Genomic DNA, 23,828 nt, shown 5'->3' on the forward strand with positions numbered 1-23,828 from the left:
ACCAAAGCTTCTGGTCCAGCCTGTAAGTCAAGAATTCTAAGCTTTTTCACAGCAATAGAAGTTAAGATACACAACATCTTTCCCACTAAATCTTCAAACTTTTATTCTGAGACAGTTATTCTAACAGTGAAGACCATCATGAGCAAATGCATTGCCAGCAGCAAGCAGCAAGCAGCACTGTTATTTTGTGCTTTTTATATACAGAAACACCACTACAGCCCACAGGACTTTCATCTTCATGGTTGTCAATGACAAGCAAAATGAGTACAAGGTTTACAGCATTTCCTGTTCTACCAGATTGTAAACCTACATAAAAGCTTTTAAACATCAAAATAAATACTGTAGTGAATGATTATATAATATATTGCCAATACCAAGACTGGTGCAGAGTGTCAAAATCCAATTGAAAAGCCCTTGGAACAACAAGAAACTGTCATCACTGTAATGTCAAACATGCCAAGGTCCTATTTAAATCAAGAGAAAGTCTAACCCTGAGAAGGAAAGGAATTAAAAGTACTTGTACTGGATTAAACTGTTTAGAGAAATGACAGAGAAATTATCATCAAGAGAAAAGTTGAACCTGAAACTGTCACAACTTATTCAGCCTGAGACTGTTCAAAAGTGTGATTCATACATGCATTCTGATAGTGGCTGTCTTCCAATTCCTCATCCATGGCCAACGACTAAATGTGACCTTACAATAAGCTATGATTACATCATTTACTAGTTACTGTAAATTATTTAGCAGTTATTACAAAGCCAGTTAGATGGAACAATTATGCTACATGCTTCAATAGTAAGGACTGAATTAGAAAGCTGCTACTATAATGTACTGCCCCTTTTGTAGCCCCTCCACATTATTACTGTCAGGCTTCCTACCCCATCAGTCAACTCACTTCCTCCTCCATTATAGATGACCACCATGCCCATTTACTCCACAAATAATGCAAAGGCCCTACAGCCTACTTGCTTCTTGCTCATGGCTGAAACCCTATCTGCTTATCCATTCCCCAGGGGAATGAGAAAGTTGGGTGGTTAGGATGAGCCATCAGGATAGTGTGTAGTCCTCAACACCTAGCAGTCTCTCTGTAAGTGGTTGTGACTTCCTGCAGTTGTTGTTCATAGTGGGTAAATGAATGTAACTATACATGTCAACCCCCTCCTACCAATGCAGTGTACATCTCAATGCAGTGTGGAATCACGATAGAATACACAGCTGCAGACATACACCTCCCAGTTCTGTTGGTGTCAGCACATTAGTAGGTCAAGCCACCTCCCTCTTCTCAGGATTGACAAGCCATCAGCCACTCCTCCCCCTACTCCCCCAGTACTCATGTCACTAACTGAATATGGGCCATCTAAGGCATAGACAGGGCCTTATCCCTCTGCACCATGTAGGGAGCCTGCAAGTTATATTGCATTTATATTACTGTAGCTATTCATTATCTATGCTTCTTCTAGAAAGAAATGATGCATGTATATGATGTGACAACTATACAGTATCATGTTATGATGATGTTTGTAGTTGATTAGGTGAAGTTGTCCAGATAAAAAGATATATATTCTTTAATTGTACAAAACAGCACAGCAGATAAAAATTGCTGCAGCCAGGCTCTTTAACTTAAGGAAGTTTCTCTGAACTGTTCTCCTTAGCTCTCTTGGTGAAAGATCACATGACACATAACATTATAACACTATATTTAACTATAAGCAATGTGTGACTTTATGCTTAACTTACTAGTGGCATTTTCTGATATATACAGATATTCGTGACTTAAACTGCTGCCCACACAAACATTAATGAAATTAAATAATCCTTTACCAAACACAATACTTGTGAAATGGTGAGTGTTCTGGATAAATACAGCACCTTTTCACCATTCACAAAAATGCAGAATAGGTCAGGAAACTGTTAGTGCATTTTCTACATGAAAGGCAGGTAACATATTATCAGCAATGAAGGTAGTAGCAAATGTTTTGAAGTACTTTTGTCAAAACAGCACATCAAAGCAAACTTTTTGAATTAACATACTGCAGAGTAAAACAATATGTAATACATTGACTATAATACAGAACAACGTGGCTCTCAATTCATAATCAGTAGTAAATGTGAAAAAGGACAAGTTTAGCAAGGTGTATAATTAATTTCTTTATTACAGAAATAAAATCCATTCAATTCACATTTAACTTCATTTGTACATAACCCCTTGCATTCAACATTGCAGATGTCACAAAAATATGTAATGCTAATAATATGAAAACAGAGACTTGAATTATATAATATACTTTACACTGTACTACACTATACTTCACATTTATGATCCCTAGCAATGTAAATTTGCACTGGTCCATATAAAAAAGGATATACTTCAATACAGATACCCATCTAGAATACAGTTATCTGGTGCTCACCCTTTGTTTTTTCTAATTTAACTTCACATTAGTAATGTCACAGCTATGTGTATTACCATTTTTTTCAATGAACAAAGGAGAAAGACAACATCAGTTTTATCGATGTTTAACAATGTTTGTACAAATTATTATTTTAACAATGTAATGTCATATGACTAAAACAGCTATTTCAGCTAAGTATTCAAATACGTATTCCGTTGTGTATATTCTTTTTAAATCTGTCAAAAAGAAGAGTGCATTGCAATTATTGATTACTCAAGTGTCCCTTGATTAATCAAATTTAAACAATATATTTTTCACTAACTCAGGAAAATGGCCAATAAGCAAAGAAATTTACCTCATCCCCAGTTCACAGTAGTAACCTGATAATCCTTGCTTAGTAATCTTTATCATAAACAACAGTATTGTATTGCCTATCATAATTAATGCTCAAAGCAAAAGAAAATTTGGTGCACAACTTATGCACTAGACAAGCAGTGTATTTATACTGAACTACATAGTGCAAGAGATTTAAACACATTGAAATGTTAATACTTTATATCTTTAAAATGCAGCCACCATAGTTTCTTGCTACCCTCTGCCTGATGTCACTGTTGGAATACTTAATTTAATTAGAAACCACTCTTGCTCAAAATTGCAGCTGTAAACCAGAGGAAATAATTTTATGTTGCACAACTTATAAGCACAGGTATGGCATCTAAGTCCAAGGCAGTCATTGTTTCACTGTATTTGGCATTCATCAGACCTATCATTGAGTACAATGCCCCCTTTGGTATGCACCTAACCAGGCATATCCAACAATTGGAATGTCCACAGAGGTTCCTCACTAAAAGAATACAGGGCATAAGTAATATGTCCTATGCAGATTGCCTCAAGGCCCTATCCCTGTATTCTGTCTTCTACAGGCTTTTGAGGGGAGATCTATGCCTGGCACACAGGGCATTGTCAGACCCCACTCTGATGGACCTCCTGCATATCCACAAAACAATCAGTACCAAAATTACCTGTTCTACCCATGCCTGTGATATAAATAGGATCTGTTAGAGAGACAGGTATGTATCTCAGAGACTACCCTGTCAATGGAACAGGCTCCCCATCCATGTGAAGCTGAGTTCCTCCCTAATCCAATTCAAGTGCAAGTTGGACAATTGGATGGGAAACCAGAAATTCATCCCTGGTTTGGCACCTATGCCTCTGATGCAAACAGGTAACCTGTAAATGGTTTATCTCACAGCCCCATGCTTACACTTATCGAGGAGATCAGAACTTGTCAAGAGATTTGGAATGCATGGCTAGGCTTAAAAAGTCCCTTGTGGTCATTAGCCTAGTAAACACCTATGAACTTATGAACTTAACCCAGGGTACATTCTTACATCTTCTCCTATTTCCATACATGTATGCATAGTCCACAGAAGAATGAAGGAACATTGCATAAAGCCAGTCCATCAAAATCATAGAATAATTCTCTTCTTCTGAAAGTCACTTACTGTCTGTGTCTTCTAAATATATCCTGATAGCCAATGCCAAATGCTGTCTACCATTTTATTTAAACCAGTTAACATCCCATGGTTGTGTGTCCATGTAAGCTTTATAATATAACCAGTATTTTCCTTCTCCATTGATCTCAGTCTCCTTCAGTCCAAGCTTCATCCATCCATCCATCCATCCATCCATCCATCCATCCATCCACATAATGATAAATGACCTATCCTGTTAGACAATGGGCACAAAACTTTGAAGCTCATTCTGGGGAGGGGTGGTTACTAGTCTATGACAGAATGCACATACGTCTTCATGTACACACACTGAATGCACATCTAAGGACAATTTATAAGATTGTCATTCAACATGCTACATGATTTTGGTAATAGGGAAAATCATGGAATGAGATTCTTCAAAGATTCCTATAGCTTAATGTATTTAAATTGAGTGAATTTAAATTATTATGATGTCAAAGATTTTTCATGTCCCTAATACAGTTCTTCCCCAAAGTGACTCTCATCATCTTCTGCGGTTTATGGTCTCCGTGTCAGAGCTTATCTTATTAGTCTCACTAAACCTGCAGCACTGTGAACTCTACATTTATGAACCAACTTGCACTTTTAAAGGACATTTTGCTACTGAACTCAATCAATGATTTCACTTATTGTGGCAACTATCTGATTTTAAGTGTAGCAGCCTCATTTCAAAACCCTCATCTGTAGATGTGGCTTAGAAGGAAAACAATGTAGTTATAATTATGGCTTCAGTTTAAGGAAATATAGTTTCATAATTTCTGTGATTCTGTAATGCAACAAACATTTTTGAATAATGAAAAGTAATGCTTTTAAAATTAGAAGCAAATGATGTTGCATGTTGTTTTTGACCAGGTATATTTATGATTTATAGTGTGACAAATGACCCATAATAAAAAGCATATAACTGCTGTGAATCAAGGAGATCACACATTTTCCAGAGTGCTAACAGTACTAAATAATTATAAACATGTTTACCCATTCTCAAAGGGGAATATATGCTGAATTGCTTTTATAAAAGACTGTTTATCTTGCAAACAGGTTACAAGTATCAGCCACTATGCATATGGGGAATTTGCAGGTTTTATACATTCTTGGCCAGCTGACTAAGGAGCCACTATTTAGCTCAACAAACCTTTTTTATGTACCCAGATGAAGATCAGCATTTTTGCCTTACCACATCCATGCCAGAATATCTCTTATTGTATAAGACTTGCTTGCTTTCTTATAGAAATATGGGCAGTGAGGAGAATTTAATTTGTATGGCACCCTGCCTGCACTGAATACTTAACAATCATGCCTCTTTTTCATTCAATTTCATTACTTATTTTCATCCATTATACTGGGTATCTGTAAACTATTTTCTACATATATTATGTATATCACACCTATACGTACTACATATGCTACTATGATTTTAAATGCATTGCATTGTTTCTTTACTGAATTATCAAAGTTGTATAGTGTGTATGTGATTGGGGAACCTGAGACTAATACTCATCCATCTAAGTCATAACTTATTTCTGTCCACAGTTTACAGACGGTGCTATAAAATTAAGCATGACCACATATTAACAGATTGATGGGAAAACTTAAACTGCAGTGCAAAAACACATCTATCAGAATACACTTTTACACTAGTAACATTGGTGAAGAGATAGCTTAGAACAGGTACTACATACACTAATGGTTCAAGCCTAGTAATTTAAAGGAATGTGCACAGCTGAACAGAGCAATGTCTTTTAACATGTGACTAAAAGCAGATTATGTGCTCATTTTAACTGAAGGAAGACCATTATCCAGAAACACATACACTAAGATTTAAATAAAAACAGTTAAAGTTGTCAAGTTATTGTCACATTGAATTGAAGATTTCATGTCTGCTCAATGACTGTAGTCTTCTCAGTTTTCAAAATGGCATCCAGTAAAAAATGTGTGAGTGCTAAAGTAATATTTTAGCTTTATTGTATGGTGGCAATATCAAATCCGTCTTGATATAAGCCAGTCATTACTGCTGACTTGGAGTCTTTAAAACAAAGTTAAATGTATTTATTCACAAGAGCTTTCCAAGAACTGAATGCATGAAGATGCTGTCTCCTCCATAGATTTTGACCACCCTGTAAGGTTCCCAGCAATGTATGGCAGAATATTAGAAGTCACTTGATTGTAGTAAGATACCTAGTTAAAAAATAAAAAAAAGCAGAGTTTATTCAAAATAAGTGTGGATTAGTATATCTGGCTAAATTTTTACCATGCCAAACAGACCTTTTAATAGTTCCCCATATTTTTTAATTATATAGTGCAGTTTAAGTGGTTCCTCAAATTTGGGTTTGTTAGACATAATCTGAAAAAAAATAAAACTTCACAATAGCAGTGGTATTATAGCTTGTTGGCTTCATATTTTTTCAAACCTGCGGTATTATAGCTTGTTGGCTTCGTATTTCTTCTAAGGAATCCAGCATCTTTAGTGTTTATCTGTTACTTAATAATCTGAAAACAGAATATGCCTTCCAAGGAAAAAATCTAACGTGTGCAAACAGCACACTAAATAATGTCCACTAAAGTTCATTTGAATAAAATATAAAAGGAGAATGCATATCTGCAGACTGCAGAAAACATTATAGTTTCAGACAGCCTAACAAAGCCAGTTTTATATTCATTTTCTGTTAAAAGAGAACCACACCCAAAAAAGGAAAACATGTTTTTCAGCAAATCGTAAACTTTTCTGCATTTCTAATGCCTCTGTATCAACGTCAATGGTTACTATTGTTTTCTAATTTGTTATACCCCAAAATGATCAGAATGAGGCTGCCATGGCTAACATTATTTTTTTATAGTCAATGGCTTTGCCTTCCTGATGTCATGTTAGAGGGACAGAAAGAATTTTTTTTTCTCAAAAAAATTTTTATTTTTCAAATACAGTTGAATAAATTCCATAGTATTTGTATATAACATCTTAAATAATTATGTACACCATTTACATCAGCATGACACTATAACAGAGCTCAATATATACAATTACTTTATAGGTATAACAATCCAGTTATCAGTGTATCTCTTCAGTTATTGTAAAGTGTCAATCAATGATAAGACTTTTTTCTATTGATAGTTAATAAATGGCTTAGGATGAATCCTTAATCCTTTAATTTTAATTTCCAACAATGCTGTGGTCTTTAGTAGGCTGTAGAAGTCTTCCAAAGTTGGTATTGTGTTTGTATGCCATCTTCTTCTTATACACTTCATTGAGATTGCAAGTATTGTCCATACTAGATACATATTTGACTCATTCAGCTGAGAACCTTCGTACACATTTAATAATACTAGAGCTTTAGATAAGTTAAATTTTCATTAAATAAAGCTTCTAAAAAGTTTTTAATACCATTCCAAAATAGCTTAATTTTAACACAGTCAAAATGTGATTCCAATCTGCATTGTGCATTTGCTCACACCTCCAATATATTCTCTTTGTGGAAGAATTAATTTTAGTAATTCTATCTGGAGTTAAGAATGCTCTGTGCAAGCATTTCCAATTAAAAACTTTCCAGTATTGTGTAAAGGATGTATGTTTTATTGTTAATAAAATATTTGATTTAATTCCTTCAGTTAGCTGTAATGAGCGTCCTTTCGTTATATAATTCCAATATGAGGATTTGGGTGTTGTTTTATAATTTATCAATATCTTGTAAATTTTGAAATACTATTTCCCATGTCATAATCATTATATATGATTTCATATAGGTATTTCGTAAGTTTAGGTATTTCTTTAAATGAAGAATTACTAATTATTCTGCATAAATCTTACAAATACATCAGAATGCTTTGCATAGTTAGCCAATCTTGTTGTGAAATTTTGTATGCTGTTTCTATTGTTTGCATATCCAGAACTTTTAGTTCTTTGATACATTGAAACCAACAAATAAATCATTTCTGTTCCCAGGAATTAATTATTTCTCTGTATATTTTATATGGATAGCTCTTTGTAACTATGAATGGTGTTGAAAGATCAAACCAGATTTTTAAATCTATATTTGCATTAATAATTTTCCTAAATGAGTCAATGTAATAATTAATCATATGAGTTTTAGTGGGCTTAGTTATGTTATATTGCATACTAGTACATAATATGTGCCATGGCAAATTGTTTTTATCTATTTGAAATTTTTTTGTAAATCAAAATTCATTTATTGATATTACAGTTAGTAATTCTTTACAATTTGCAGAATAATGTGGACTTATCCAATCTGAGATTGTTTTAGATATTCATAGGTTCATAGGTTCATAGGTAGATACTAGGCTATCTGCCCTAGGGCATTTATAAGCCTAGCCAGAGTGTGTTTGGCTTCCGCCTCCCTATTAGACTAGCCTACTGTGCCTCTGTAAAGTAGGTTATAGAAGGTACCCTTTTAAGATTAGTTTACTGTGCCTCTGTCTAGCAGGGACACAGAAGAGATCCCAGGGATGAATTTACGATTTCCCATCCACGCGTCCAGATTTCGCTTGAAGAGGGTCAGCGAGGGGCTATGTCTAACATAAATTGGGATTCTATTCCAGAGTGAGGGGAGCCTCTGGGAAATGAATCTCTCCCTCCAGCATGTCCTATTTATTTTTGTGCTGAGGTTTAGATCCCTGGAGCGTATAGCTCTAAGGGACCTGGATTTTTTGAGGTGGAGCATGTCCATTAATTCTGGGTTTGATTGACATGGCTTTGTATGTCAGGCATAGATCGCCTCTGAGTAGGTGGTAAGCAGCTGAGTAGAGCTGGAGTTTCTTTAGTCGAGCTGCATAGGACATCTGTTTGTAGCCCATGATCCTCTTGGTGAGGTACTTTTGGGGTCTCTCCAGTTGCTGCAGGTGTCGGGTAAGGTACATCCCAAAAGGGGCATTGTATTCAATTATGGGTCTAATGAGTGACGAGTAGAGGGGCACAATGACCTCTCTTGATCTAGATGTGAACCCTTTCGTGATAAGGTGGGCTATATAGAAGGTCTTTCTAACCACTTTGGCAACGTGATTATCAAAGGAGAGATTACTATCTACATTGGTCCCCAAATCTCTAATTACTTCTTCTGTACTTAATGGATTATCACCTATGTGGGCACCTTGTTTTTCCCAAAGGGGATGACTATGCACTTATTAGCATCTAGCTTGAGGCCGTGGCTCTGGCACCAAGCATCCATCTCTGTGAGACCCTTTTGGAGGATGCTTGTGTCAGCTGGAGATTCGATTATGGCCCCCAGTTTGCAGTCATCTGCGAACTTTGTCAGCCATAATTCCCCCGTGTTAGCCTGAACCTCAGAGAAGTATATACCGAACAAGAGAGGTCCCAGAACAGAGCCCTGTGGGACGCCACTTATAACTGGTTTGGATTCGGACATGGCACCTGCGATTCTGACCATGTGGGTTCTATCTCTGAGCCACTTTGCAACCCATCTTGTGATATAGGGGTTGATATTTAAGCTGGTAAGCTTATTTATGATGCCCGAGTGGGGTATTGTGTTGAAGGCTTTTGCGAGGTCCAGGTAGGCTGTGTGGATTACCTTGCCCTCATCTATGGCTTTGGTAACTGTTTCAAAGAAATCAACTAGGTTTAAGAGGCAAGATCTGCCCTTAACAAAGCTGAATTGGGTAGGGTCCAGTGTCTGGAGGCTCGCAATGTCTTTGTTTATGAGTTCCATGATAATACGCTCCATAGCTTTACAGACCAGACGAGTCAGGCTTATGGGGCGATAGTTTCCGGGGTCCGTTGTGGCACCACCTTTGTGGAGTGGGACCACTGTAGCTGTACGCCATTCTTTGGGTACATATCCTGTAGTAAGGCTAAGTTTGAACAGTGACTTAATGTGAGGGTTCAGTTCTTTTTGGAGCTCATGTAAGACACAGCCTGGGACACAGTCCAGTCCCATAGATGCTGTGTTTTTTTGCTTTGGAGAGGGCAGCTTTCACCTGTGTATCTGTGATGTCAGGGAGGTTACATTCAGTTGGTATAGGCATTTGCTCCTTTGGGGGGAAGGGGGGGAGAAGTTTGCAATGAATCTGTCTGCCAGAATGTTGGCTATGTCTGTAGGTTCGGTAATATTTTGTACCATTATGCAACAATTCAGAGCATATCTGGGAGTTTCCGCCCATGTTCCTGACATAACTAAAGAAGGCCTTGTGATTATCTTTAGTGTCTAGGGCAATTTTTCTTTCGAAACTGGCTTTTGATGATTTTATGAGGGATCGAACTTTCTTGCTAATACTGATCAGAGATGCCTTCCCTTTTTGGGATTTTGCTCTGTCATGTAGTAGCTTCCTCCTTCTGTTGTATAGCTTCTTTATGGCTGGGGTCCACCAGACCATTCTCCTCTTTTTGGAGGAGTGAGCCTTGGTTTTATTTGGGATAGCACGATCCATGCATTCCTGCAGTTGCTCATAGAATGCATTTGTAAAGGATTATGCGGATTGGGTTGTATTATCCTCTGGCCCAGGGGCTTTGAAGGATTCCACCTCAGTCTTGAGAAGTGCAAAGTTGGCTATAGAGAAATTCTTTACAGTGATTTCCTTGGCTGGGGGTGGGGACGGGATATGGATGTCCAGGGAAATTTGTTTATGGTCTGATCTTACCAATGAGGGGATTGCCTCTGGTGTGGAACATAGAGTCCCCATGTTGGTGATGACCAGGTCCAATATGTTGTTCCTTCTTGTGGGAGTGGTGACCAGTTGTTCCATTGTGTTAGAGTTTATGAATTCAAGGAACCGTTGGGTGAGGGTGTTTGGGCTTGAGTAGTTTTCCCAGTCAATGTTTGGGTAGTTGAAGTCACCCAATAACATAGTGTTTGGGGAGACCTTCATATTCTCCAGTGTTCTCAGGAATGCCAAGTGGGGTTCCTGTAATAGGGAGGGTGTTCTGTAGCAGGCTACAAACTGAAAGGCAGTTTTGCCCACTGTTAGTTGCACATGGATGGTTTCCGATGCTTTGTGCAGTGCCACTAACCTGGAGGTGTAGGTATCTTTGATGAATATAGATACTCCCCCTCCTTTTGTGCTTCGGTCCAAGTTTTGGTGCCAAAATGCATGGTATGAGTTATAACCTGGTAGTGCTGGGGTGCTCTCAGGAGCCTTGAACCAGGTTTCTGTTACTGCACAGACATCGATTTTCTCCATACCGAGGAGAGCCTCGACTGCATGCATCTTGAGGTTTAGACTTCTGGCATTGAATAGCATTACCTTTAGTTCTTTTATCCTTGGGTTGTCTATGGAGGTGGGTTTGTCCTTTGAGCCTTGCCTAAAAAAGGCACTATGGGGGTGGCAAGAGCCTTGGCCAGTATACGAAAGCCTAAGGGTGACAGGTGCAAGCAGTCCCTAGCGAAGCAACGTGGCTTGTCGAGCATGTCATCCCAGGCTGACAGACACTGGATCCCCTTTGAATGACACCAATACTTTAGCCAATTGTTGAAACTGATCATTTTGTCTTTATACTGCAGCATCATTCTTGGTGAGGGCATACCAGCCTGGGCTACATGGTCAGAAAGCTCCTCTATGTCTCTTTTTATGTAGTCCAGGGAGGTACGTCTCAGATCATTCACACCGAAAATGATGGAGTCATACTTGTACTTGCTTTGGAGTGACCTGAGTGCTTGCATTATGTGGCAGATCCTGGCACCCGACATGCAGATTACAGTGACCTTCTCCTTGTTCTGTCTGGTGAGCGGGACGTCAGTGTGCCGGACAATAGAGTCCCCTATAACAAGTGTATTTGGTGTGTTGTTTGGCTTTAAGGGCTGTGACTGTGAGGCACACTGATTTTGTGAGATATGTGATTCGTGGGTATTGTTGAGGGGTGGCTGTTGCTTGGATATCTGCTTAGGAGATCTTTGCTGTTTAGGCAGATTTTTATTTAGAGCCTCCGAGTATGTTTTTGTGTGTTTATGTGTTGGGTATGTAGATGCAATAGGTCTGTGTGAGACTGGATTTGTGGTGTGGGCCTTTTCCTCCTGACTGACTGTGCCAGTCTTGGGTTGAGAGAGCTCTGCCTCCAGTTTGGCTGTGTAACTGCATCTCTCACATGTATTAGAGTTTGTTGGAAGGAGGAGAGGGTTGTCTGTGTACATAAGGCAATTGTAACATTGCCTCAAAATTCCCAGATTCACCAGCTGGACTGGAGAGTAACCTTGAAACTGACCCTTGGACATACCAGATTAGTATAGGGAACTGTTTTTTTACTGATCAGATTAGGGGAGGGAACTGATTTTTCTCTTGATCAGGAAGGACCAATCGGGAGCCTAATACTTATGAGAAGTCAAGGAGGGTGTAGTGCTTTAGTTAGTTAGTGTTTCCTTATACGAGCTGAGCAAGTGCAGGGCTTTAGAAAGGGAATAGAGTGATTACTTTGAGAGTTTGAACAGTTCTAAGGGAAAAAGTGAAGAGCAGACTTTGTGGAACCTGGAATAGTTTAAACCTGTTTAGGCGGCGCTGCCCGACGCTGCTCAGTGCGCAAAACCGCACAAAAAGAGAGTTGTAGGGTTTTAAGAGAGAGAGATCAAGGAGTTTAGAAGTGACCCAAAATGGCCAATAAAACTACAGCTTCTGGGTAGTAACCACTCCTCCAGGGACAGGCAGGCTGTTCAGTGTTAACCACTCCCACTGGTGAACACAGAGACTTCCCTTTAGCCCAAGCAAGCATTGGCCTTCTAGACACTTCCAAACAGTTCAGAACAGCAAATCTGTAACTGAACTTTCTTAACTTTCAGAAAGTGGGAAAAAAAGCAAGATTTTTTTTTTTTTCTTTTTGTTGTAGTTTAAAGGTAGCAGAGATACACAAGCAGCAAAATAATCACAACAGTGCAATAAATGACCCACACTATATTGATGCTTTTATATATGTTTCTATATCAGGAAAGTTTAATCATCCCTGTTTCCATGGTCTGATATGATGTATTAAAGCTATTCTGTTTCTTTTGGGAAACCATAAAAATTTTATTAGGCATGAGTTTATTTCTTTCAGTATATTCCTTTCTGGTAACAGTTGTATTGCCAAAGCTATATATAGAATTTTGGGTAGTAAAACCATTTTTATTAACTGTAGTCTATCTTCAAATGTTAAAATTATTTTGTTCCACTTTTCCACAGAGATTTTAATTGTATTGATGATATTATTGTAGTTTTTTTAGACTAAATCATTATTATCCTTGCATCACTCAATTCCTAGATATTTTAAGGTAGATTCTTGTTTCCCTATAATGTGATTCCCCTTTGTCTGGAATTATTATTTTTTTATTTAAAAATAAAATTTTGATTTTGATTTATTGAAATGGAGTCCTGATGTCCTGTAAAATGTGCCAATTAAAATATCTAATTCTTCTAATGTCTCTTTTGTAATGGATAATGTTAATAATATGTCATCAGCAAAGAGCATTACTTTAGAACTGCATTGTTCATAAACATCTACTCCTTTGATTTTTGTACTGTTATGTATTGAATCTGCCAATATTTCAATAGCCAAAGGAAATAGAATCAGTGACATGGGACATCCTTGTTTAGTACCTTTGTTAAATGTATAGATTCAAAGGTGAAAGGACCTAGGTTAAGATATGCTAAATTATTTGTATATATATATATATATATATATATATATATATATATATATATATATATATATATTCTTTAGTAGATGAACAAAGGAAGGAGGAAATTCAAATAACACCAGCATTTTAAATAAATAGTCCCAATTTAGGGAATCAAAGGCTTTCTATATATCTAAGCCAATTATGAGTGTTTATTTTCTTTATTAACATAATATATAAGAGAAATTATCCTTTTAATATTGCCATGTGTATGTCTATGATATATAAATCCAGTGTGATCGTTATTTATTGTTTTGGATAGTGGTATTTTCATTCTGTTAGGTAATAATGTCACAAATATCTTATAGTCATTAGTTAATAATGATATGGGTTTATATGAGGTACAGAGGTTTGGGAATTTGTTTTCCTTTAAGATTGGTGTGATTAAGGAATATCTCCAAGTGGGTGGTATTAAAGCTTGTGACTGAATTTCTAATAGTGTTTTATGGAAGAGGGATAGTATCTTTGAAAGAAAAAGTTTATATATCCCCATAATTATGCCATCTATACCTGGAGCTTTATTATTTTTACCCTCTTTTACTGTATCTGTAATTTCTTTGTAGGATATGGGTGCTTGCAGATCTAGTTTCAATTTTTCTGGTATTTTTTTGTATACCAGAACATTTTTCATCTAGATTTAATTGATCAAGATGTATATTTTCTTTTTGGAAATGTTCCATATCGTGATTTCTATAGGCATTTCCCCCTTTCTTTTCATGGAAGATATTTTTAATGTTATTAGCTTTTGATTGTAGTTTGATTCTTGTGGATAAATTATGTAGATATTTGAGAGAAGTGGCCAGGGTATTCATTTTTAGTTTTTCTAAAGTTAAACTAGCTTTATGTGTTATAATTTTGTTGTATTTATTGTTTAATACCTCTACTTTCTTTTTCATCTCCAAGAGATTTTGAACATTTTTCAGCTTTTACTGACAAAAGTTTGGATTGTAGATCTAATAATTCATAATCCCATTCTCTGATTTTTTTATACCAGGTTAGGATTTTACCATATATGTAAGTTTTTAATGAGTCCCATATCATTATTTTATTTATCTCTGTGGTGTAATTAATATCTAAGAAGAACTGTAATTCAGAAAATAACCAGGGTTTGAACTCTTTAATTTTATTTGCATATGCTGGAATTCTGGAGTTAAAGATTAATGGTTTGTACCATTTTGAAGTTTTAGTGTCAATGAATTGTGGTCTGAAAAGGGGCAGGGAGTGATTGAGAAATTAATGATTTTAGAGTGCAAGTCATGGTCAGCAAATATTTTGTCTGTTCTAGTTTGGGTACCAAATCTATGATCTTGATGGGAAAACAACAAAGATTTATCTTCTTTAAATTTGAAAGTATCTACAAGATGAAATAATTCTACCCACTTGTTTAAAGCGTTTGATACAGCAGATGTATGCAACAGACTTTTATTTGTAGTTTCAGAAATATCCAGTATACAGTTAAAATCTCCTCCTAATATTAAGTTGCCTTTATAATTATTGGAAATGAAATCCAAGTGTTTTTTAACAGTTCCTGTTCCAATGGCTGGGAAACAGTATAGATTGGTTAGGGTCCATATTCTCTTATTATATTTAACTATTACTAATGCCATAAGGCATTCTTTATCTTCATACTTATAAATGATTTCTGGGTTAATCAAATTTGATTTCCATAAAATTGTTACCCTTTTTGTCGTTGTCTTATAAGTGGATTGTGCCAATATCATATATTCCTTTGGATTCAATTTGTAATTGTCATTTGTTTTGAAATGAGTTTCTTGAAGGAAGACAATTTGTGCTTTGTTCAGTTTTAAATATTTCAGTAGATTTGATCTCTTGCTAGAATTGTTTAAGCCATTGGTATTTAAAGATAATAAAGTTAAATCCATCTTAGGTTATTTAGACTATGTAGTTTTTGTTTTATCATGACTATTAAACATTTTTCTTTGATAACTATAAAGTATATGTTTGAGCTTTTAAAGAAAATTATTAGTTTTATACTTTGAGTGTTTACCAATAAAGTAATGTTTTGGTCAGGCATACTAAAAATGTTTTTGTGAAATAACAAATTTAAATTAATAAATGTTAACAAAACTAAGATCCGCACTTGCCATGGAATGAAAATCATTTCTAATCTGATAGATAAACCTTAACTTCATCAGATTATCACTCATACCTTGACAATCCATAACATCTGAGCTCCATAAATTGAATTATCATATGGAGAATATTTGTAACAGGAATAAGCAATATTTATATTGTTTTGAACAGATATAGTACTATTGTAGATTAGACAGAATTCTAATACAATATAAATGTCTACTTATTGTATAAGCATTAATATTTACATGAAAGACAGATGACAAGTAATTCAATCATAGTAAAATAGGATGTATCATATATAAAACCTCAGTAAAAGATTATAGCACACAGTTATTTAACATATTCACCCTTACTGATAAAGTCTTTCAAAATGTATTACTTAATATAAATAGATGGTAATAATATTTATACCTAATGTTTATAATATAATGTAATTTACTGGATATATCAGAAGTTATATTTCATTGTTTGCCAGCATTTAAGTAATCATTTTGTTGCTAACTTACTTAAAGCATCAAGTTTGTTTTATGTAAACATTGACGAAAGTTAGTGCATTTTAATTATCATTGCATCCCTCTCCCCCCCATTTCCTAAACATAAGGATTTTCATATCTGTTATTTCTTATTATAAAATGAGTGAAATTATAGGTTAAAAACAACAAATTCACTTATTGTGATTAATGATTACAAGTTCCCTTTTCATATCATATACTGCCATTTTATAGCATATACTGACAGTTTTTAGATTTAAATGGCAACATTCTATTTTGTATAATCAGCAAAGGTTAAACTGAGTGATTATTGTCAATTTAATACTATTTGTTCAGAATGTGATTGTTACATTCCGTGAAATTGCTAGTTCAGGCTTCTATTGTTTCCCTTGAACAACTTTGTCAGTTTGATGTCATGTATAAAACATTAGTTACCTTGGTAACAGCTTAAGTATTATGTATGGTCAAGATGGGTTACAAAAACTACAATTCAAGTTAAAGCAATTACATGACTTGTTATGCATATTTACTTATATAAGAAAATCATCATGCTTCCCCTTGATGTTCAATATAGTGTATGTCATTTATGACAAGTTAAAACAGTAGTGTTATTATACACAAGCCCATTTTATTAAATCCAGTCTTTAATATCTAAATTCAGCAGACTGCTTCATCTTATGTAACGATTATATATTTTATATCTAAATTTACTAAAATGATATAATACATAACTATTGTGTGTGTGGTTTTTTTTTGGGTATTGCTTAGTTATTTGAGAGACCACAAGCTGTTAAGCATTATTGTCACTCTGTCTCTGTTACCATAGCAACCTGGGAGCGTCTGTTTCTGTTAGTGTGTCTGTGTACTGCTTACCAGAGGCTCACGATGCACCTGAAGCAAAGCTTCACTTCACTGCAACTTCAAGCCTAAATTCCTTCCCTTTCAGTAAGGCAGCAGCCAGGAAAAGAACAGAGAGCAAACAGATAAAAAAAAACCTCCCAACAAGCTGCCACAGCAAGAGACAACACACTCCTCCAGCCCTCCCACCTCTCATTCAGAAGACATACAAACAAACCATTCTCTGTCAAAATATCCCAAATCACAGTTCTATTCACCCCCTTCCACTGGATCCAGGCTAAAACACCAAATGGCTCTTCCTAATTCACAAGCATCAGTAAACCTCGATCACAAGCCGCAACCCACAGCTTTCCGGAGATGAAAATGGCAACATATAACAGCTGCCAAACACATCTGCAGCCACATACACCATGTCAGGCTTAACAAAACAGCACTTAAAGCTATGATACCTGCCATAATTTATATTAATTATGTTTAGACAGAATAATAATGACATTTTTACTAGCTGACAGACATGGGTGCATCCATGCACACCATATCAGGATTGATCAAACAGCACTCAAAGCTATAAAAAAACAAATATAGCAAGCATGTAACACAGAGGAGACCCAGTACTCAAAGTAGTAAAATGCAAACCTTTAATGTAAGCGCTTCCGTGGAGGTCAATGCCCCCACTTCTTCAGACAACTTTACAACATAACTACCAACCTTTTTATATACTTGATGAACATCATTAATTATTTGATTATCAATCAACCATTTGCTACTTGTAAAACAACTATAAGCACATACTATTAAACCACCTTTTAAAAATTAGCACATGTGCATTATATATATATAAAAGAATCAATATAAAACCTCTGTTTAAATATATGTATATTTTTTCTTAAATAATCATATACATGTTTATACTCAAAATAATTAAAATATATTAACATGTTGCAACTTCATTATTAAGTCAAACTTTTACTACAAGCTCTTAATGACTACCTGCTTATCTTACTTTCATATTACATGCGCCCAACCATTATCTACATAATGCCGTGAGCTTTAGAATACTCTTAATGGACATAAATTCATTTAAACCTGGGGGGGGGGGGTAGGCTAAAGTCCTTATTTGCCAGGAAGTTTCCTGTTCTTCGAGGATAAGTTGCCAAGGCCCTCCTCTTGGGTCTAATGGGATTTGTTGTAATACAGAGAAAGTGAATTTATGCTCTGGGTGAACCATAACGTGCTTAGCTAGTGCATTATTCATATCCCCCTTAAGAATACTATATTGATGTTCATATATTCTTTGCTTGAATTTTCTTTCGGTTTTACCGATATAGAAAGAGGGACATGAATCACAAAATGCAACATACACTACACCTTTAGTTTCACAATTGTATCTCCCATTATATCAATATAGAACAGGGCATGATTGACTTTTTTTGCTAATGGTTTGTCTTTCATCCCAGATCGAAGGAGCGATGTTGTAAAAACTATAATCGATCTCAAGTTATACGTTCGCAAGTTGAATTTGGAAGTGCTTATGGGTGCTAATTCTACGTTAATAAATACACTTAGAGTATCTAGTGTATTCAACCCCCCCCCCCCTGCAAGTTACCTTAAGCATGTTTGAAAAAATGTGTGAAATTGATTTAAGGTCATTAATGGATGAGAAAGGTAAAAAACTCAACAAATCTAATATTAGAAAGGATGAATGGGACTTCATAAAATTGTTGGGCTACTGTAACATCAGAGTTATGAATCCAGATAAGGGGGGTGGTTTGGTCTTCATGGACCAATCTGAATACGAAAGAAGAATGTCCCAATATTTGAGTTTGGACACCTATATTATAGTTAGCCGTAATGAATTTAACACTGCTTATAAAAGAATTAGAGTAATGCTAGATGATCTGTTTCTGGAAGGGTCTATAGACATCGATACCCTCCAGTACTTGACCATGCCTGCTCCTAGAATCTCAATTATTTTTTGCACACCAAAGTTACATAAAAACTTAGAGGCCCCACCGTTCAGGCCTATAGTCAATGGTAGAGGTTCAATTACTTATGCATGTGCCAAATACATAGATAGCATATTAAAACCTTTATTAGGTAAGGAACCACAAATATGCAGGGATTCGTGGAACTTTTTGGAAAATATTAATAAGTTACAATTCAATGATAAATACATCTTTGTAGTAATAGATGTTAAAGATTTATACACAGTCATTCCTCAAACCTTGGGTATCTTATGGACAAGGGAATTCATGATACATCATAAAGTTGATGATAATAAGGTGAATCTAGTTGAAACATTGCTCGATATAGTATTATCAAATAACTATATTATGTTTAACAACAAATTGTTCCTACAAAATACAGGGGTGGCCATGGGGTCACCCTGTGGGGCCAGCTTCGCTAACAGCATTATGGCCCATTGGGAACAATCATATTTGTTTAAGAATGAATTATTCCAGCATAATGTCCTTTGGTATACACGTTATCAAGATGACATGTGCTTAGTAGGGAAAGGGGAACCTGAACTTATAGATGGTTTCATTCGTGACATCACTAACATGACTGATTTCCTGGAATTTACCTACAATGTTGGGGTTGATTCCATAACATATCTTGATGTAAAAATAACAAAAGATAAGAATAAATCCCAGTATGAAACTACAATTTTTAGAAAACCTACCCATTCTAATGCCCTTTTACATTTTTCCAGTTGTCATCCTTACCACCAAAAAAAAGCTGTGGTTAAAGGCCAACTGGTAAGGGCAGCAAGGATGGTGTCTGATGATACAGATTTTCTGGATGAATACAAAACATTGAGAACTATGTTCCTTAAAAGAGGTTATCCCTACAAATTACTGATGGATGTCATATTAGAAGTTAGAGCAAAGAGGGAAACTGGACATTTTAGGCCTTTAGTTTCTGGACATGTTAATGTGAATTCTAATGAGATAACAACATCCCAAGAAGTTATGGGTAGTATAGGCCAACTGAGGAACAATAACAATTCCATGCTGAGTTTTTTGTCTACCTTTTGTATTGACTCTAAAGAAATCAAAGAAATCATTCTTAAGAACTGGGCCATTATACTTGAGGATCATATGATTAATAAAATATTAGGAAGTGGGCCCAAGTTTACTTATAGAAGGCCTCCAAAAAAAAGCAGCAAACAGGCAGGGAAACCAGCAGGAGAACACCAACTCACAATAAGGAGAACAAACCCGTCAATGAGCAGTAAACCACACTCCTTGAGATAAAACTGTTTTATTCTAACGTGTCACAACTGTAGCAACGTTTTCGTTGTTAAAACAACTTCTTCAGATAACAACCACTCCTATCCACAGACTAAATACAAAAAACCACTTAATAGATAAATTACATAATTAACAAGTTAAAGCAAAAGTATACTGACTGAAGGTGTTCTTTACAAATATGCACATTAAGCGCTGAATAAATATTCACATGTAATTCAAATACTTTCAGTTTTATATGCATCAAAAATTGTACATATTGTTTGTATACAAAGTCAACTCCTCCTAAAATCATATTAAAATATAAAATACTCATCACATAAAATGTAGCATAGTATACCTAGATATATATTGCCACATCAACATCATAGCTCTTCACAAAAATATATATATTATATATTGTATATTTTCAACCAATTATATTATATTAATAATAAACTCACAATATGGATTTTTGAAAAAACAAGTAAGGAACACAATAAATAGACACAATGTAGTATCTAAAATTCTCATTATGTGCATTTTGAATGAAGTATGTATATACTACACAAAACAATGAAAATCTATCTACACCCTACAGTTGTTCAGCTTTCAATTTTAAATAAGGAGCAATTGAAATGGAATCGTTCAACCCAGGGGGCTTGTTGGATTCCAACAAAATCTGCCAAAATGTTTCTTTATGGGACAACAATGCAGGCCAATTTCCTCCCCTGTTACACTGTACAACTGATTCCAAAACAAAAAACTTAAATGCTGCTCCTTCACAGACAATAGTATGCCTATATAATGCATTTTTGTTGACTTTTTTTAGAATGTCATAAACATGCTCATATACACGCCTCCTTAGCTGCCTCTCCGTCTTGCCCACATAAAATGCCTGGCAAGAACGGCAGACAGCTAGGTAAACTAAGCCCTTAGAATTGCAGTTGTAAAAATTGTTTGACCACAATCTCCTGTTTCTACTTTCCAAGTATATACATTCCTGATCCATAATATACTTGCATTGCGTACAACACCCGCAACAAAATGTCCCTTTCCTCAGAATGTTGGTACCCCTCAACCTAGAACTTTGCTCTAATGTCCTCTTTACATTAAACCCTTTTCTATATACAGTTTTGCAGGCTAGATCTTTGAGATTAGTCAAGTCAGTGAATTCCCTGAAATCGCGGAATTCTTTTTCAATAATATATCTAATCTGTCCTGCATGTTCACTGTATTGGGTAATAAACAACTGGTCAGGGCCCATTATGTCAGTAGACCTATAGGATTGGTCACCATGTGTATCCGTCTTTGCCTTCCCCAAAATAGGGGCGAACCTATTTGCTCTAAATTTCCTGACTTCATCATACACAGAATTGATCAGCCCAACAGGGTACCCTCTATCCAGAAAAAAGGACTTCAATTTGTCCCCCTCAATACCAAAACTATGGTCTTCTGATGTCATACGGGACACCCTCACAAATTGCCCCTTTAGGATAGATCTTTTTTGAAATTTTGGTTGTGAACCTGAATAGTGAAGATACCCATTGGAGAACGAAGGCTTTCTATAAATACAAGAACTAAACCATTCACCCTGTTTGCTAAGGGTGACATCCAAATAATTGACCTGATCAGCAGATACACTATAAGTAAAATGTAAAACTTCCGTTGTAGTATGCAAGTAAGTAATAAAATCATCTATGAGGCCTTGCGGCCCAATCCAAAAAATACAAATGTCATCCAGGAATCGAGTATAGTGTATCCAATACTTGGAAAATTCACTATGTACGACAAATTTTTCTTCCCAGACTGACAAAATAATATCTGCAAACGATGGAGCACAATTGGCTCCCATAGAGACCCCTGAAATCTGCTGAAAATACTCCCCAGAAAAATAAATGTAATTATACTTAAGAACCATTTCCAATAAATGTAAAACCAAATGAACATCATTGTTTGTAACACCTGCACAAGCCCACAATGCTTCTTCCATCCATTCTAAACCAACACTATGGGGTATCACTGAAAATAGATCAACCACATCGATTGTGACGAAAAATATATCAGGCCTGAATAGATCAGAAGTAACCCCTCACAAAAATTCCCACGAGTCCTTGAGAAGATAATCATGTTTTCCCCACAGTTGTTTCAATTTCCAATCCAAAAATTTTGATAGATTGTGGGTTTTGGACCCCCGGGCTGCAACAATCGGACGCATAGGAGGATCATCCACATTTTTATGAATCTTAGGTACCCCAAAAATAGTAGGTACCTTAGGATGGGAATTTTCCAAAAAAATTGTAAAGATCTATTTCAATAATTTCCTGATCCAAAAGATCCTTAAGCGCCAGATCAATTCTTTTGTAGGAAATATGTACCTCATTCAAAGAAACTGTTGTATACTTGGTACCATCTAACAATAAGCTGTGCATTTTAGCCTCATATAACAGTTGATCCATTATAACCGTGCCACCCCCTTTGTCAGGTTCCATCACCCAGATGTTGGCATTACCCCCTAACTCAGCCAGAAGGGCAGCCTCAGCCATACTTAGGTTAGAAGTATATTTAAACCTTCCCACCTTACTCCGAATGTGTTGTTCAATTCTATTTTCCAAATTTTTTAACTGGGGATGTAAAGGGGGGTTGTATGTACTAGACTTTTTAAGATTATGTCCATGTTGTTTAGAAGTAGTTCCAAAAATATTCTGCAAATTCAATTTGTGGACAAAAAGTTTAACATCCAACACGGTGTTAACCAAACTACTCCCCCTACTAGGCACGAATTTGAAGCCTTTGGTGAATAAAGAAAACCAAGTATCAGAAATGGCAGTGTCACTATAGTTGTAAATGTGATAATCATTAAGGGAATACTTAAAATAATTTCCAATGGGGGTGATTACAATCTGTTCAGAACCTACCAGTCCTCCCTCTGATTCCCCTCCACCCCTTGGAAGGTGGTCCCCTCATTCCCTGCTGTGGTCCCATCGATTGTCCATTCATCTGCTGATGATGGGACTGTTTGCGCAGGCGTTCCGACCTCCTCGGTAAAAAATCTTCCTGATAATGTTCATCAGAATGGGGCAAGGGGGGAAAAAGTTCCTGCGGGGGAGTTAAGTCCTCCACAGGACTAGGATTATCCCTGAGGGCTTGGGAATGTCTATAACTGCTTCTGAACAAAGGGGGATTGGGATAGTGTCTACCTTCAGCATATTCCCTGAGGTCCCTATTTAATTTTTTATATTTACGATTTAATATAGTATTGCATTGCTGGTCAATATGTTTTCTCATATCATAATATTTCTGCTTTTCTGTTTCAATGGTAAACAATAGGTCAGCAGTGATAACATCATTATATTTAAAAATATCCTTCAACAAGGCTTGCATATCCATTTCATTTCTTTTGATAATGGCCCTAACAATACCCAGGCCACATTCATCAAACAATCTAATGAGCTCAGTATGAAAATCACTGCCACGCTCCACATGATTCGGGTATTTGTACACCCGTAACCCCTTAGGGACTATGTGCTTGTTTAAACATTCATTAAGATAAAGGTTGTCCAATTCCAAAGTTTTATATTTGTACAGTGCTTGCTGAAGCAAACGCATGTTGTCGGAAAAGGA

General features: G+C 36.0%; 1 protein-coding gene across 2 annotated transcripts in view; it reads right to left on the bottom strand.

Moving 5' to 3' along the window:
• Positions 1-3,691: 3,691 nt before the first annotated feature.
• Positions 3,692-23,828, bottom strand: part of ACOT12 (acyl-CoA thioesterase 12) — a 772,547-nt gene continuing 752,410 nt past the window's right edge. For both annotated transcript variants that reach the window (XM_044064240.1, XM_044064239.1), the window contains one exon: positions 3,692-6,104. In XM_044064240.1, coding sequence (XP_043920175.1) covers positions 5,976-6,104 — 129 coding nt within the window. In that variant the 3' untranslated portion in view covers positions 3,692-5,975. The remainder of the gene's footprint in view (positions 6,105-23,828) is intronic.

Source organism: Protopterus annectens, chromosome 2.part2 (assembly GCF_019279795.1).
Source record: "Protopterus annectens isolate FY-2018-M chromosome 2.part2, PAN1.0, whole genome shotgun sequence".
NCBI classification, from domain to species: domain Eukaryota; kingdom Metazoa; phylum Chordata; order Ceratodontiformes; family Protopteridae; genus Protopterus; species Protopterus annectens.